The sequence below is a fragment of the Aplysia californica genome, unplaced genomic scaffold, assembly GCF_000002075.1.
Source record: "Aplysia californica isolate F4 #8 unplaced genomic scaffold, AplCal3.0 scaffold00357, whole genome shotgun sequence".
Lineage (NCBI taxonomy): Eukaryota > Metazoa > Mollusca > Gastropoda > Aplysiida > Aplysiidae > Aplysia > Aplysia californica.
The window spans coordinates 674,964-689,552 of NW_004797627.1; the positions used below are offsets into that span (position 1 = coordinate 674,964).

Consider the following 14,589-nt stretch of genomic DNA (forward strand, 5'->3'; position numbering starts at 1 on the left):
GGGGGGGGTGCTACTGACTGGAGTGTCTTTAGGCCGTTCCCAAAGGGGGAACATAACCATGTTTTTATGCACAGTAGAGTTTTAATTGTATATGGGCTGATTCATCAATGTCATGCTCATAACTGTGTCTAAACTTCAACAGGGAACTGCTGCTTTTTCTTTCCTAATCCTTACTATCGTCATTTTCCCTCTACTTCTTTATATATGTTTGTCATACTCTTGTGAGCCGCTATTTCCGGGGTGCCTTGATTGTCGAAGCAGACCGTGTGCTGTTGAAGCCAGAGAGGTGAGCAGAAAAAATCTGATTCCATGTAAGGACTACTCTGTTGACGTCCACCCCTTGGCGCTCATATGACCTTATGCAGTTGCAAGCGCCGTAAAACGTCTATTAAAACAAATTCCCGTGTGTGAAGATTTTTGGATGGTGTGCGACTTTATTTTATACCGAGTTGCAAAAGTTCTGTCACACCTACCGTAAATGTACAATAACTCGTTTACTACTCAACATAGCCAAGAGAAATTTGGTACACGCGATGTTTATTCATTTTCTGCCAGCATGACATAAAAAGAATTGACAAATGTCTTTCCTTATTCAAGGGGAATAATTTTATTCACACTGACTCTTGCAAAATCCAAATCAAAGTTTGATCTGTATGGCGTGTAACCTCTTCCAGCTTGAATTACTGATACAAACCATCTGTTCATTGACTGAATTAAAGTCCTTATGGGTGTCTGAAGAATTCTCTGCCGTTGCTTGTGAAGTGCAGCCTTCAGTTCCTGACCAGTTTGTACTGAGTGCGGCCTGTTTCTAATCCTCCAGTCAAGGTCCTCTTACAGATGTTCTGTTAGGTTATGGCTTGTGGATCTTGCAGGCCAGTCCAGAACAACGATTTGATGTGTTTGGAAGAAGTTTTCATTGATCGTAGCCATTTGTGGTCGGGCGTTGTCTTGTTAGCAGATTCCATCTTCGGTGCCATGTAGCGTAGTCACCGAGACGAAGAATTTCGTCACAATAATGTCGTTATTTGAGGTTGCTTTGAAAAGTAACTAAATGTATACGATAAAACGCAGAGATTCCACCTCCTACCATCACATTTCAGCCACCTTTGGGCCTCTTGGGGGACGTTGGATTTGTGAAATTTCTATTCTCTTCTTTTAAACACTTTTTCACTTCCATCAATGCGACGAATTAAAAACCTTAACCATTGCTGAAAAGAACACTTTACCAACGTCTTTAGTTTTATGGACAATGTTGTTGTGCCAAAATTTGGCGATTTCTTCTATGAAACAGGGTTAGAATTGTTCCATATAAAGGGCGATAATCACGTAATCCACGATCTTAAAAAATGTCCAATAATGATGTTTCAAGACAGTCCGAAATACCTAGCAGTCTCTGCACTAAGTTGGAATGGGTTTTGACATGGGGTTGACATTAACCCAATTCTGATGTCGAGTTGTCGCCCTTGGTTGGCTACTCTCGGCTTGTCTTGGTCAGTTCTAGTGGTGTTAAAACGTTTGTTCAAGAGTTAGATGATTCCTCAGCAAACATTTACGAGTCTTGAAAAAGCAGAAAGCGCTATTAAAGAATTTATCATACACACAGCCCCTTTATTTTCTGGATTTATCATTTTTTAAATTTTGATAAAAAGGAGAAAAAGATACCCAACCGTTAAAAAGTACGGAATTTTATAGTGTGTAAGGTGTGTTTACACATTGTCTATGTGATTCAAAGCAAATTTTGTGTGTAGGAAGCGTTGATTTCAACACAGACCGAGAGAAATCGATACCAACACTTTGTCCCCGTTCTACTTCCGGTTTATGATTTCTTTGGTCTGCTCTTGCACAAGAAGTCTCATAAGTCCCACAAGTCATACTTTAAAATTTTACTTTAATTCTTATTCTATAAAGAAAATTATCGTAATATAATGGGTGTAACAGAACTTTTGCAACTCGGTATATATATCAATAGATTAGATTATGTAAGGGTCATACCAGATGATGTTCGGACTTAAAAGCCGTCTGCTGATATCAATGGCTCAAACTCAGATACTGCTAACCTTGGGGCAATTGATATCCGTACTTATTGTAATACTCACTCCTGTTGCAAAACTGAAAACAGGACAAAGGACAATGTAGTTGGGTGGTTGGTGGTTGGATGCTGGTGGTTCAAGGTCGCCACATGTAGGTCTCACTTATTTTTTCCCTCAGTTTGTTGTATTTGTCTATCAGTGTGTCTTATGTTTTTGTCTGTCTGTCTGTCTGTCTGCTTGTCTGCCTGTCTGTCTGTTTGTATCACTATTGATCGACTGTTTGACCCAAAAAATAGCCCCTTCCCACCACCCCCACCCTCACCCCAAATAATGCATACGTGTATATTGTATCGACGAGGGTGTTGAACACTCACATACAATTAAGCATTCTGATTGTCTTTATGGATAACCCACTATGTGCCGGATGCTGCGGGTGACTGGTGGGAACACTGGTGAGGTTTGGATCTTCTTTTCTGTTAAACGTCTATCGTCCTTATCTCTCCCCATTTTTCTTTGTACTTTACTGTCTATTAACGCTGCTAACCTTTCGGCACTTATATTATCTACTTGTGTTGCAAGTTTTATAAAACACAAAAACTACCCCCTCGCCCCCCTAAAAAAGCAAAAAAGAAATAAGAAAAGAACTCCTACCCCCAAAAAATTAACAAATAAAAAAAAGCCACCTCCCCCCCACCTCCGCAGTAATTATGTCGACAGGGCATAAAACATGTATATCTACAATAATCAGCTTGTTGAATTCTCTTTATGAATTCCCAACTTATGCACCTTTGAATTGCATGATTGAAGTATGATGTAGCCTAGTAGTATCCAGTGATGATAATTTTCCGCGGATCTGCGGATTTCCGCTTTTTTTGTTGTTGTTTCAAAAATATTACTACAAAGGTATGTGTTATATTATTGTAGCTAGTATTAGAGTTCTATGTTGAAATTTCGGGATTGCAACGGGGTCGGAATATTTTCCTCTTTTTTTACTTTTTCTCATTATCAGCACTGAGTATCGTTCACTGTTTTTCCCCCAGCTTTCTCCTGTTCACCCGGGGTATCTTTCCCTCTGATAACCCCACGACTTGTGATCCACTGACCACTCCGCTGACCGGTCTGAACTCTTAGCCAGAAGTCGATACATCGACCACTGGAGGATCTGTCTTGATTGAGAGAGAGACGGAGAGAAGGATGTAGGCAGGGAAGACAAGGGACGAAAAAGAAGAAAATCTGGACAATGGCTGAACTTTTGTCTGTTCAGGTGAGTGGTTGATTTTGTCTGTGTTCTTTTGCCTGCGTGTGTGTATGTGTGTGTGTGTATGTGTGTGTGTGTGTGTTTCTCTCTATGTATGCATACATGCAACACGCATCAATCGATCCATCCATCCATCCATCCATCCATCCATCCATCCATCCATCCATCCATCCTTCCTTCCATTCATCCATCCTTCCATTCGTCCATCCGTCCATCCATCCATCCATCCATCCATCCGTGCATCCATCCATCCTTGCATCCTTCTTTCCATCCATTAATCCACCCATCTATCGTGTGTGTGTATGTCTGTTTGTTTGTGTGTATGTGTGTCTTTATATACCCATCCCCCCATCCCCCTCCCTTACCACTAATCTTGACAGATCCTACATGAGTGGGTGTTTGGCGGGTACTCTGGTGTCTCCTTCTTTCCTATCGAACATCTATCGTCCTTATCGCCCCTCCTCTTTTTTGTGTATGTTACTCTCTTGTAACACATAATCTATTCTTCGACACTTAAATGACCTTATTGTGTTGCAAGTGCCGTGAAACTCTTACTAAAACTAAAATCCTACATGTTGCCTTGTTGGTGTATGCCCCAGGTTCAAATCCCCACCCACATTGGCCAGTTTCTGAAGCCGGAGACGAAGAAGCTGCTGCCAGAGAATGGTCAACGGGAGAAGTCTGGTGGGTTCCACCTGCGCCAGCACAAGCCACTGGACATGAAGTTCACTAATGTGTCCTACACCGTCAAGGACAATCATGGTAGCTCCAAAGGTGGGTGTATTAAAGGATTGGAGGTGGGGAATAAGACAGTGAAGAAGAAACATGAAAATGGAGGAGGAGAAGAAGAAGGAATGTCAGGTCGGAGAGGGAGGAGAAGGAGAAAATTTTAAGTAAAGGAGGAGGAGGAGGAAAAGAAAAATGAATCATGAGAGGAAAGAGAAGGGGGGGCAGAAGAAGATGAAGATGAGAAAGGAGGAAGACAAGAATAAGACAAATAGCGGAGGAAGAAAGAGGTTGTGGAGAAAGAAGCAAAGTAATGATGAAGAGAGAGAGGTAGAGAAAGAAGAGGAAGTGAATGAAGAGCAGCAACAGCAACAGGAGCAGCAGCAGCAACAGAAGGAGAAAAAGATGAAGAAGAAGGAGGAGGAGGAGGAGGAGGAGAAGAAGAAGAAATATACTTTTTATACTTGTCCAAATGACTGTCCATGTACTTCTCTTTACTCAGACAATTGCTCAAACAACACAATAGTGTTTCTCTCACTCTGAGAGTTTATATAGCGCTTTGAGCTCCTTTTTTTTTGGAAATACGCTATATAAATGTTATATATTATTATTATGTATTATTATTATTATTATTATTATTATTATCTGTCCAGCGAACAAGACCATATTGAAGAATATCTCGGGCCGGTTCATGTCTGGGGAGCTGACCGCAATCATGGGTCCGTCCGGAGCGGGAAAATCCTCTCTCATGAACATCCTGGCTGGATACAGGTGGGTTCAACAACTGGTATTTATAGCTAGCCATTATTACATGCCCCTGCCGCAACACTCCCCCTTCCCCATAAAAGAGAAAATATATATTTAAAAAAAAAAAAAATCCACCCCCAAAACCAGTACTTCAAGTTTTTTATTTCTTTGCCCCACAATGGAACAAAGGCTTGGTCCCTTGTCAGCAACCTCTCGGGAGAAAGACAAAAAAGCAACCCCAAACCGTTTTTCCTTTCAGGCAGCACCATCACTGAAGACCAGAAGAAAGCCGAACATTTCAACCGTTTTTTTGCCTCTGTAAACAGGGCAGGCAGACTAACCGAGGCTGATAGACTCCTCATAAATAAGGCTAAGCATAAAGAAAAAACTCCTTCTGTGAACAACTCGCTTTTTGAAGAGGATTATAGCATGGTGGGACTCAGTCAGGCCCTCACAAAGCTATAGGAAAAGAAAGCCCCAGGACCAGATAAAATACACAACGAAATGCTGTGCCACCTTGGTGCTAAAGGAAAAGAAGTTCTTCTTTCCCTGATAAACACCACGTGGAGAACGAGTGGAATACCAAAGGCATGGAGGATCGCCCAGATTACACCACTCCTGAAAAATGGGAAACCACCTGGAGAAGCGAAAAGCTACCGACCCATCTCATTAACATCATGTATCGGTAAGCTTGCGGAAAGAATGATAAACAACCGCCTCTACTGGTACCTGGAAAATACTAACAGCTTAAACCCACACCAAGCAGGCTTCAGAAAAGGCAGCAACACAGAAGATCAACTTTTTAAACGGAGTCAAAACATCCAGGATGGATTTCAGGAGAGTAAACACACCTTCCTGTTTGGGTGGTTGGGGCACATTCTTTTAGTTCTTTCATGTAGCTCCAAAACTGCTCTATCTCTGCGGATTCCCAGGGGTTCAACATTTGCAAGGATTTCACATGCGGCGGTAGGTGTGGATCTCATGCCGCCATTTATAAAACGAAGGGCATTGTTTTGGACCTTGTCAAGGGTGTTGCAAGTAGTTGTACTGCACATTGTGAGTAAGCTATTGCTGTATTCCAAGGAAGATCGGACATAACCCAGGTATAGAGCTCTCAGAGTTTGTTTGTCTGATCCCCATGAACTGCTTGCGAGTTTCTTTAAAAGTTGGAGTCTTTTTTTAGCCTTGTTTCTTATGTTCTCCACTTGGCTTTTCATGGTTAGCCTATGGTCAAGTTTGATTCCTAGGTAAGTTAGATGTTCTTCTTTGGGGAGGGATGTTTTGGTTGACTCTTTTGGTTTCTTTTCTGTTTTGTGGTAGATGGTGGCTCTCCATTAGTTCTGTGATGTGATGCATGATTGACTTTTGTTGAATTCGTTTCTTTGGTTTCCATGTTTCTACTATTGTCTCTCCACCTTTTTTTGTTCTTTTATTTATTTATTATTTTTTATTGGTGTGTTACTCTCTAGTAACATCTTTAATCTTCAACAACTTATGTGACCAATGTGTGTTGCAAGCGCTGTGAAACTCTTTGTAAAACTAAATGTTTTTTGCTCCACTCTCAGAACCAAGAACGTGACAGGATCTATTGTGGTCCGTAACCGAGAGAGAGACCTGAGGTCGTTCCGTAAGATGAGCTGCTACATCATGCAGGATGATGAGCTGTTGCCCCACCTGACTGTGGAGGAAGCCATGATGTGTTCCGCCAACCTCAAGCTGGCCGAGTCCACGGAGATACAGCACAAACAGGAGAGGGTGTGTGTGTGTGTGTGTGTGTGTTTGTCTGTCTGTTGCCTCGCCTCACGGTGGAGCAAACCATCATGTGTTCCGCCTACTGCAAGCTCTATGGAGATGTATCACAAACTTTCTCTCTCCTTTTCTCTCTCTGTGCTATTTCTATCCCTCTCTCTACTTTTTCTTTCTTTCTGTCTGCTATTTCTCTTTGTAGACACACAGGCAGACAGACTGTCAGAGAGAGAAGGAGAGAAAGAGAGAGAGATGAAATACTGGGGTTTTTTTTCAGGTGGATGAAATTCTGGAGATTCTGGGTCTACAAGAGGCAAAGAAGACTCGGACCTTGAACCTATCGGGCGGCCAACGAAAACGTTTGTCTATTGCTCTGGAGTTGGTCAACAACCCACCTGTGATGTTCTTTGATGAGCCCACTAGGTGAGTTTGTCTGTTGCTTTTGGTCGTCTTCCTTTTTCTCATCCTTTCTCTGTCTTATTCTTCCTAACTCTGTTTTTTAAATTTGTTTATAATATTCGCCTGTTTAACCCCTCTCACTTGCTCTCTCTCTCTGTGTCTCTGTCTGTCTCAGTCTCTGGCTCTCCCCCCCTCTCTCTCTCTCTCTCTCTCTCTCTCTCTCTCTCTCTCTCTCTCTCTCTCTCTCTCTCTCTCTCTCTCTCTCTCTCTCTCTCTCTCTCTCTCTCTCTCTCTCTTAATATATATATACTGAATATATATATATATATATATATATATATATATATATATATATATATATATATATAATATATATATATATATGTGTGTGTGTATTATGTGTGTTTATTGGCTGGTGTAAATGGTCGCTTTTAAGGACAAGCGGGCTAACTCAGGTTTCGGGGGTTTCCAGAAATTTTGACCTACACCAAAAGTGGACATTGCCCTACCTGCAGGAGAAGTTTTGTTTTATTAGTGTGTATATTTGTTTGGTTATAGAGGAAACTATTCTTGTCTTTTAAAGAAACTGAACAAGGGACAAAAACTTAACCTTCGATTTTTTCAAAACAGCATTTTTCGGGGTAGCCCCCTTGTGCTTAAAAGCAATCAAATTTAAATCCTCGGGCTTGAGACCTTTTAAAAACACATTTATTTTCTGTGCAAATTTTACGGAAAGTACAAAAAATGTAAATTTGCAGTTTCCAAGGGCACCGAAGCTTTGGAAGTCCCCCCAATTTTTTTTTTCAAAATCAAAGCAAAAACAGGCTTTCAGATTATACAATAACTCTGTATGTCCAATTTTTTAAAATACATTTCTGATTTCACAGCCTTTTTATTTTAACATATTTTTAACTTGACACATTTCTGTATTTACACCTCTATGATGTCATGGTTTGCACACTTTGCTGACACTTGCGTGAAACCTGAGTTCGATCCCTGTGGGATGAAAATTTTGCACAGTATCTGGGTCTTTTTTCTGGAATATTGTATCCCTTGTTTCTTGTGAGTATGTGTTTACACATTTTGATGCTGACACACTACTCTGTGTGTCACGACACTGTGGAGTCAGGCGCTCGTCAACTTTTGGACATGTGGAGTTAATGGTATCATTTTAAAGAGTGTAAAAAAAATATCCTTCTAGCTTGAATAGAAGTCAAGACATTTACGATTGAAGAAGCTGGGGGCGCCTGGTTTCAGATATAAAATTAATGAGAAAATGTCTGCCAAAGAAAAATGTCTTCCATAGCTTGGGAGTCCTTGGAAATTAAAAATCTACATTTTTTGTGCACTTAATCAAAGGTTTTCAGTTGGTGGTTGGCGGGTGCTCTGGTGTGGTTTGCTTATTCTTTCCTATGAAACATCTATCATCCTGATCTTCTTTTTTATGTTTGTTACTCTCTTGTAACACCTCTAATCTTCTGGCGCTGATATGACCTTATACAGTTGCGAGCACCATAAAACCTGTACTAAAACTAAAAAGGTTTTCAGTATGAGCCACACAGAATGTTTTTTTAAAAAGTATGTAACGGGTATTGTGCAAAAAGACATGCCAGTATTTTTTATTCCACTAATTTAACGAGTGCCTGATTTCACCAGGATGCCTCACATATCTGTACTGACACGTTGATGTGTGTTTTTTCTTTCCCATCCAGTGGTCTGGACAGCGTGTCCTGCTTTCAGTGTGTGTCACTGCTCAAGAAACTGGCAGAGGAGGGCAGGACCATCATCTGTACCGTGCACCAGCCCAGTGCCAAACTGTTTGAGATGTTTGATCATGTGAGGAGGGTGGCTGTTGTTTTTTGGAGGGATTTTTTTTTTGTTGAAAAGGGGGAGGGGTGTGTGTGTGTGTGTGTGTTTTTTTCTTCTTTTTTTTGGGGGGGGGGGTGGAGGGGGTAACTTAATTTCTTTTTTTAGCTATATATGTTTGAGAAGAGTAGACGGGTTGCTCAGAGCTATTGAGTGGGCGGAAGAAGAGAGAGAGAGAGAGAGAGAGAGAGAGAGAGAGAGAGAGAAAGGGAAGAAATTATTATTATCGTTATTGTCATTATCATCATTATCATTCATTGTTGATTACAAAGTGTTTGTCATTTTATATGAGAAATTAGCAAGGTCATACACAAAGTGACCCATTCTTCTCATGATGTCTTTTATGGACCTACATTTCCAAATTTCCATCTCCTAGTCTCCAAACCTCCATCTCCAAACTTTCATCTCCTGACCTCCATCTCGTGACCTCCATCCCCACACCTCCATCTCCTGATCTCCATCTCCAAACCTATGTCTCTAAACTTCCGTCTCTAAACTTCTATCTCCTGATCTCCTTCTCCCAAACCTCCGTCTCTAAACTTCCATCTCCTAACCTCCATCCCCAAACCTCAATGTCCTGACCTCAATCTCCAAACCTCCATATCCACACCTCCATTTTCTGATCTCAATCTCCAGACCTCCATCCTCCGTCCCCAAACCTCAATCTCCTGACTTCCATCCCCTGACCTCTCCAAACCTCCATATCTAAACTTCCATGACTCGACTTCCTTCATTGACCTCCATCTTTTGACCTCAACTACTGACCCCTGTCTCCTCACCTCATTATCCTTGCATTCTTCTCCTTCTCCTGACCCCAAGCATATCTCCTAACACCCCCCCCCCCCCCCTACATCTACTCCCAGCTGTACCTGATGGTTGAAGGACAGTGTATCTACCGCGGCCCGGTGCGCTCCATGCTGCCCTACTTTGAGAGTCAGGGCCTTGTCTGTCCCAACTATCACAACCCAGCAGACTACGGTGAGCCAACTTTCACCATCTTTGAGAAGACCTGTTATCTCAACTGCACATTATGCTAATGGCAAAACCGTGGAAATTGCCCTAGATGGCCTCCCATTGTTTAGGAGCAAAGTAGTTGTCTTAGAGAAAAGGATGTCTTGGACAGAGTCGTAAAAAATAATGGGGGGGGGGGGGGGGGGGGGGGAGAGTGGTAAGCTGTTGTTTGTACTGGTGGCAGTTTGAGCATTTTCCATTGTAATCGAGTGATTTTGAGTTTGTCAGGCTGATGATATGTCATTGTTGCCTTCATGCACATGCATGTGGCGCTTACGTGCACGCACATGTACGCATGTGTGTGTGCAAGCACACAAGCGACATGGACACACAGACACACTCACAGACACACACACAGACACACTCACAGACACACTCACAGACACACTCAAGTATACACACTAACCCAAAGACACAAATGCCATTTACAGTCATAAATAACCATTTTAAGATGGACAAAAATTTTGATAACTCATAATAAGTATTATTTTGTACATAGGTGAAAGACTGATTTTGTCTGTGCCTCTCATTTTCACTTTTAACAAATGTTTGCGCTAGTCAGACAAAATGTGGCAAATTCCTTTCTATCGGATTAATTCTCATTTGACATAGTAGAAGCCAAAAGTTATCTTAATCTGTATTTCTTCTATTTCTCCTTAAGAAATTGTACTTGACTACTGTATTCTTTTCCTGTGATTTATATTTAATGACAATCATGTACTGTTCTTTCCAATAATAAATAGTCTTTTACAATCATTTCCAATAATTCCCAATCATTTCCAATCCTCTCCATTGATGTCCAGTGATGGAAGTAGCGTCGGGGGAATACGGGGATGAGCACGTGAGGAGACTGATCGGTGCCGTGGCCTCGGGGAGCTGTGAGCCGTGTCAGGTGAGTGCTGCACGGGAACAGCACGTGGGGGGGGTTTGCTGGCCGCTCTTTCTTTCCTTTCTTTCTTCTTGTTTTTTTTCTTTCTTCCTGTCTTTCCCTCTCTCTTTCTGTCTACGTTTCTTTCTTCCTTCCTTTCTTCCTTCCCTCTCCCCCCTCGAGGCGGTGCCACAGACTGAAGTATCTTCAGGCCATTCCCAAAGGGGGACATTAACTTGTCCTTATGCACAGTAAAATTGTAAATGAGCTGATTCAACAATGCCGTGCTCATAACTCTGCCCGAACCGCAACAGGGAACTGCTGCTTTATCTTTCTTAATCCTTACTATTGTCATTTTTTATCTACTTCTTTCATATTTGTCACACTCTTGTGACCCGCTATTTCCGGGGCACCTTGATAGTCGAAGCAGACTTTGTGCTGTTGAAGCTAGAGAGGTGAACAGAGTAAGCCTGAATCCGTGTAAAGACTTCTCTGTTGACATCCACCCCTTGGCGCTCATATGACCTTATGCAGTTGCGAGTGCCGTAAAACCTCTATTGAAACCAACTTTCTTCCCTTCTTTCTTTTTCTTTCTCTCTCTCTCTCTCTCTCTCTCTCTCTCTCTCTCTCTCTCTCTCTCTCTCTCTCTCTCTCTCTTTCTTTCTTTCTTTTTCTTTCTTTCTTTTCTTTCTTTCTCTCTCTGTCTCCTTCTTCCTTTGGTGCGGTTTTGCTCCTTTTCTTCTATCAGATGCCCATCCTTCTTACCTCTTCTCCTTCTTGCTTTTGTATGTTACTATCTACTGACACCTCTAAACTCAGGCTTGGGATGGGCAAAAGAAACTATTTTGGCACGGTACAACCAAATACAATTAAATTCTACTGTGACCCTCAAAAACCAAACACATTTTGTTTTTCAGGGTTGCAAGACGAATTTGTTGTCGTATTGTGCCAAAATTTTAGCTTTGCCCCGCCATGAAGGAAAATCACCATGAAGGCTCCGAAACAATCAAATGAATATGATTGGCAATGTGCACAGCTTGTTCACTTTCCTCTGACAGCGGTAAAAAATTTCTAGCTCATTGAGGAATTTTCGTACGCCCATGAAACTTTGCATGGCACTTCTGTAGGCCAGGGTACAAACAAAAATTATTTCTAAAAAATCCTGATCCAGTAGGCAAATAAAAAAGTTTTTCTCTTTGGACCCTATATTAAAAACCGTTCTTTGGGTGCATACACAGGATCACTAAAATGCATGACTTACAGTAACTTTGTCTACAAATTGCTCATTTTGAGACAGCCACACCACCCTGCTCCCTCATTTTAGTGTAAGCCTATCCATTTCATCCCCCGGCTGTCTAGACGTCTCCATGTGCTCTACATGAGTCGAAAATTACTCACTCACCCCGTCTCTTGAGTCGTGTTCCTCAGCTTCCCGGGAAGCATACAGTGCAAGCAGCTGATTAAGCGCTCAAACACTTACAAACTGACAAGATCTTTCGCTGTGAAAAATGACCTATTTGTGTTGCAAGTGCCGTTAACTCTCACTAAAACTTAACTAATCTGTCTGTCTGCCATTCTCGTAGTTGTTATTGTAATGTATCTGTGTCTAGCGGAGTGTTCTACTCATACCATACAAAGAAAAAAACAAAAAAAACATCAAGTATCTCATCAACCCCCATCTCCCCCTTTCCACCCGTGGGTGGTTGGTGGGTTTCTTGTGTGGTTTGCTCCTTCTTTCCTATCAAACATCTATTATCCTGATCTCTCCTCTTTTCTTGTGTTTGTTACTCTCTTGTTACACCTTTAATCTTCGGCACTTATACGACCTTAATGTGTTGCAAGTGCTGTAAAACTTTTTCTAAAACAACCCCTCCACCACCAACAGGCGGAGTTTGACCGGAAGCACTCGTCTTCGGAGCGCTCCCAGACCCCGTCTGTCCACTCATGCGAGGATGACTCGACCTCCAACCTCTCGGTGGTGCACTCGGTCAAGATGGCGGCCCCGGCCAGCTCGTCTGCCTCGGGCACAGGCACGGGCACGTCAGCCGAGACCACCTCGCTCAATCTCCAGGAGCGCTACGACAACAGGTCCATGGCCAACGGACACCCGCCGCCTTCTCCCTCTTCTCAAAAGACCAATGGGATGTGTTTCCCTCTTTATAAACAGAAAGAGGTGAGGTAAAAACTAAAGTTAATTAATAACCCCCCCCCCCCCCCCTTGCTTGAACAAAAGAACTCAACAACCCCTCGCCTCCCAAAAAAGCCCACTTATCTTCCCCCCAAAATAAAATAAAAAATAAAAATTTGAAAACAAGAAAGATATTAAATGAATGACTAATGAGTTGGAGAAATATTTTGATATTATTTGCATGCGTTTCTCTTTCTCTTTTTCTGTCTCAATGTCCAGATTATGAATAGTTATTTTGTATGTAGTACGTATACAACATAACATTTATTTTTGTTTTTTATTTTAATATTTTTGTCATTTTGTGTGGTTGTTGTAATGTGCACTACATTTTCAGAAAATAGAATTTTTGTTTTGTTTTTTTCTTCCTTTTTTCACACAGCTATGTTTACTTTTTAATGCTTTGTTTTAGTTATTATTGAGGAAATGTGGCTATGACTTTTGGTACTGGCCTACCTGGTGCAGATTCGACAGTCATGAACAATGGGAAAACTTGATTTTTGTCAGAAAGAAAGAAAGGAAGAGGGAGGGGCGATGAGAGGTGGGATGTGGAAGGTAAAAGGGAAGGGTGAGGGGGTACAGGTTGAGAAAGGTGGAGGAGAATGAGAGGAGTGTAGGTAGCTATGGAAGATAGAAGTGAAGAGGGAAAAGGGGAGAGAGAAAGAGGGATAGGATGGAAAGAGAATGAGAGGAGTGTAGGTAGCTATGGAAGATAGAAGTGAAGAGGGAAAAGGGGAGAGAGAAAGAGGGAGAGGATGGAAAGAAAGGAAGGGGAGGTTGGGAGATAGAGGGAAAAGGGAGAAGTAAAGAGGGAAGGGGAGAGAGAGAAAGAGGGAGAGGGGAACAGAGAATGAGGGAGGAGGAGAGAGAATTGGGGAAAAGGGGAAGAGAAGAGAGAAAAGGCATAGAAAAAGAGAACAAGGAGGAGGGGAGAGAGAGAGAGAGAGAGAGACGCATGGAAACACCTTTTCTCTTCAAATATATTGTCATTGTCGTAGCATCACCCCACTCAACAAGTAGCGCCCGTGGTGTAGCAGTTAGGCACTTGACCATAGCACACAAGAGACGGGAGTTCAATATCCCAAGTGCAGTTTATCGAGTATCTTGGTCTTTCTGCATGGACGTTGTATCCCTCTCGGTCCGTTTTGGCCTTGACAGGCAGGATTAAAGATTCTGGCCTTCTAAATAAACAAATTGTGTCAAAGGAGCTGAGAATTTCTACTATAGTTATTACAGTTCCTCATCAGTGGTCCGATAGGCAAACTCTACTGAACTACCTGTCCTGCCCACTCACCTCTGACCCACTAACTAAGCAAGAGTTGGCTCAGCAGTTTTTGTGACAAATATTTTCAACCAACCAAGTGTAGGAGTGTAGTAGTGCCGTAGAAAGTTGCTTGATGTGGACCTTCGATCAGAGGTGTCTGACTGCAGTAGAAAGATGGAGATAGATGTCCTGTAGTGTAATGAAGTTGTCAAGTGTTTCTAGTTAGTGTTATAGTTTGATCTGTCTCCACCCCCCACGCCACCTCTCCCATTGAACCAAGTTGTCACTTTTTTTTCATTTTAAAAACAAATGACAGTACCTTGTTTACTATCTTCATCTCACTGGCTCTGTCTTTTGTCTCTCCCGTTTCTGTCTTTCTCTCTTTCACTCTCTCTTTCTCTCTTTCAATCTCTCTCTCTCTCTCCCTCTCTCTCCCTTTCTCTCCCCCCTCTCTCTCTCTCTCTCTCTCTCTCTCTCTCTCTCTCTCTC

General features: G+C 42.1%; 1 protein-coding gene across 4 annotated transcripts in view; it reads left to right on the forward strand.

Moving 5' to 3' along the window:
* The window catches only part of LOC101862516 (ATP-binding cassette sub-family G member 4), a 128,498-nt gene that overhangs the window by 91,487 nt on the left and 22,422 nt on the right, over positions 1-14,589 (forward strand). For all 4 annotated transcript variants that reach the window (XM_005103067.3, XM_005103070.3, XM_005103068.3 and 1 more), the window contains 9 exons: positions 3,071-3,294; positions 3,888-4,062; positions 4,668-4,785; positions 6,327-6,516; positions 6,785-6,930; positions 8,619-8,742; positions 9,636-9,750; positions 10,587-10,675; positions 12,537-12,824. In XM_005103067.3, the coding sequence (XP_005103124.1) occupies positions 3,271-3,294; positions 3,888-4,062; positions 4,668-4,785; positions 6,327-6,516; positions 6,785-6,930; positions 8,619-8,742; positions 9,636-9,750; positions 10,587-10,675; positions 12,537-12,824 (1,269 nt within the window). In that variant the 5' untranslated portion in view covers positions 3,071-3,270. The remainder of the gene's footprint in view (positions 1-3,070; positions 3,295-3,887; positions 4,063-4,667; positions 4,786-6,326; positions 6,517-6,784; positions 6,931-8,618; positions 8,743-9,635; positions 9,751-10,586; positions 10,676-12,536; positions 12,825-14,589) is intronic.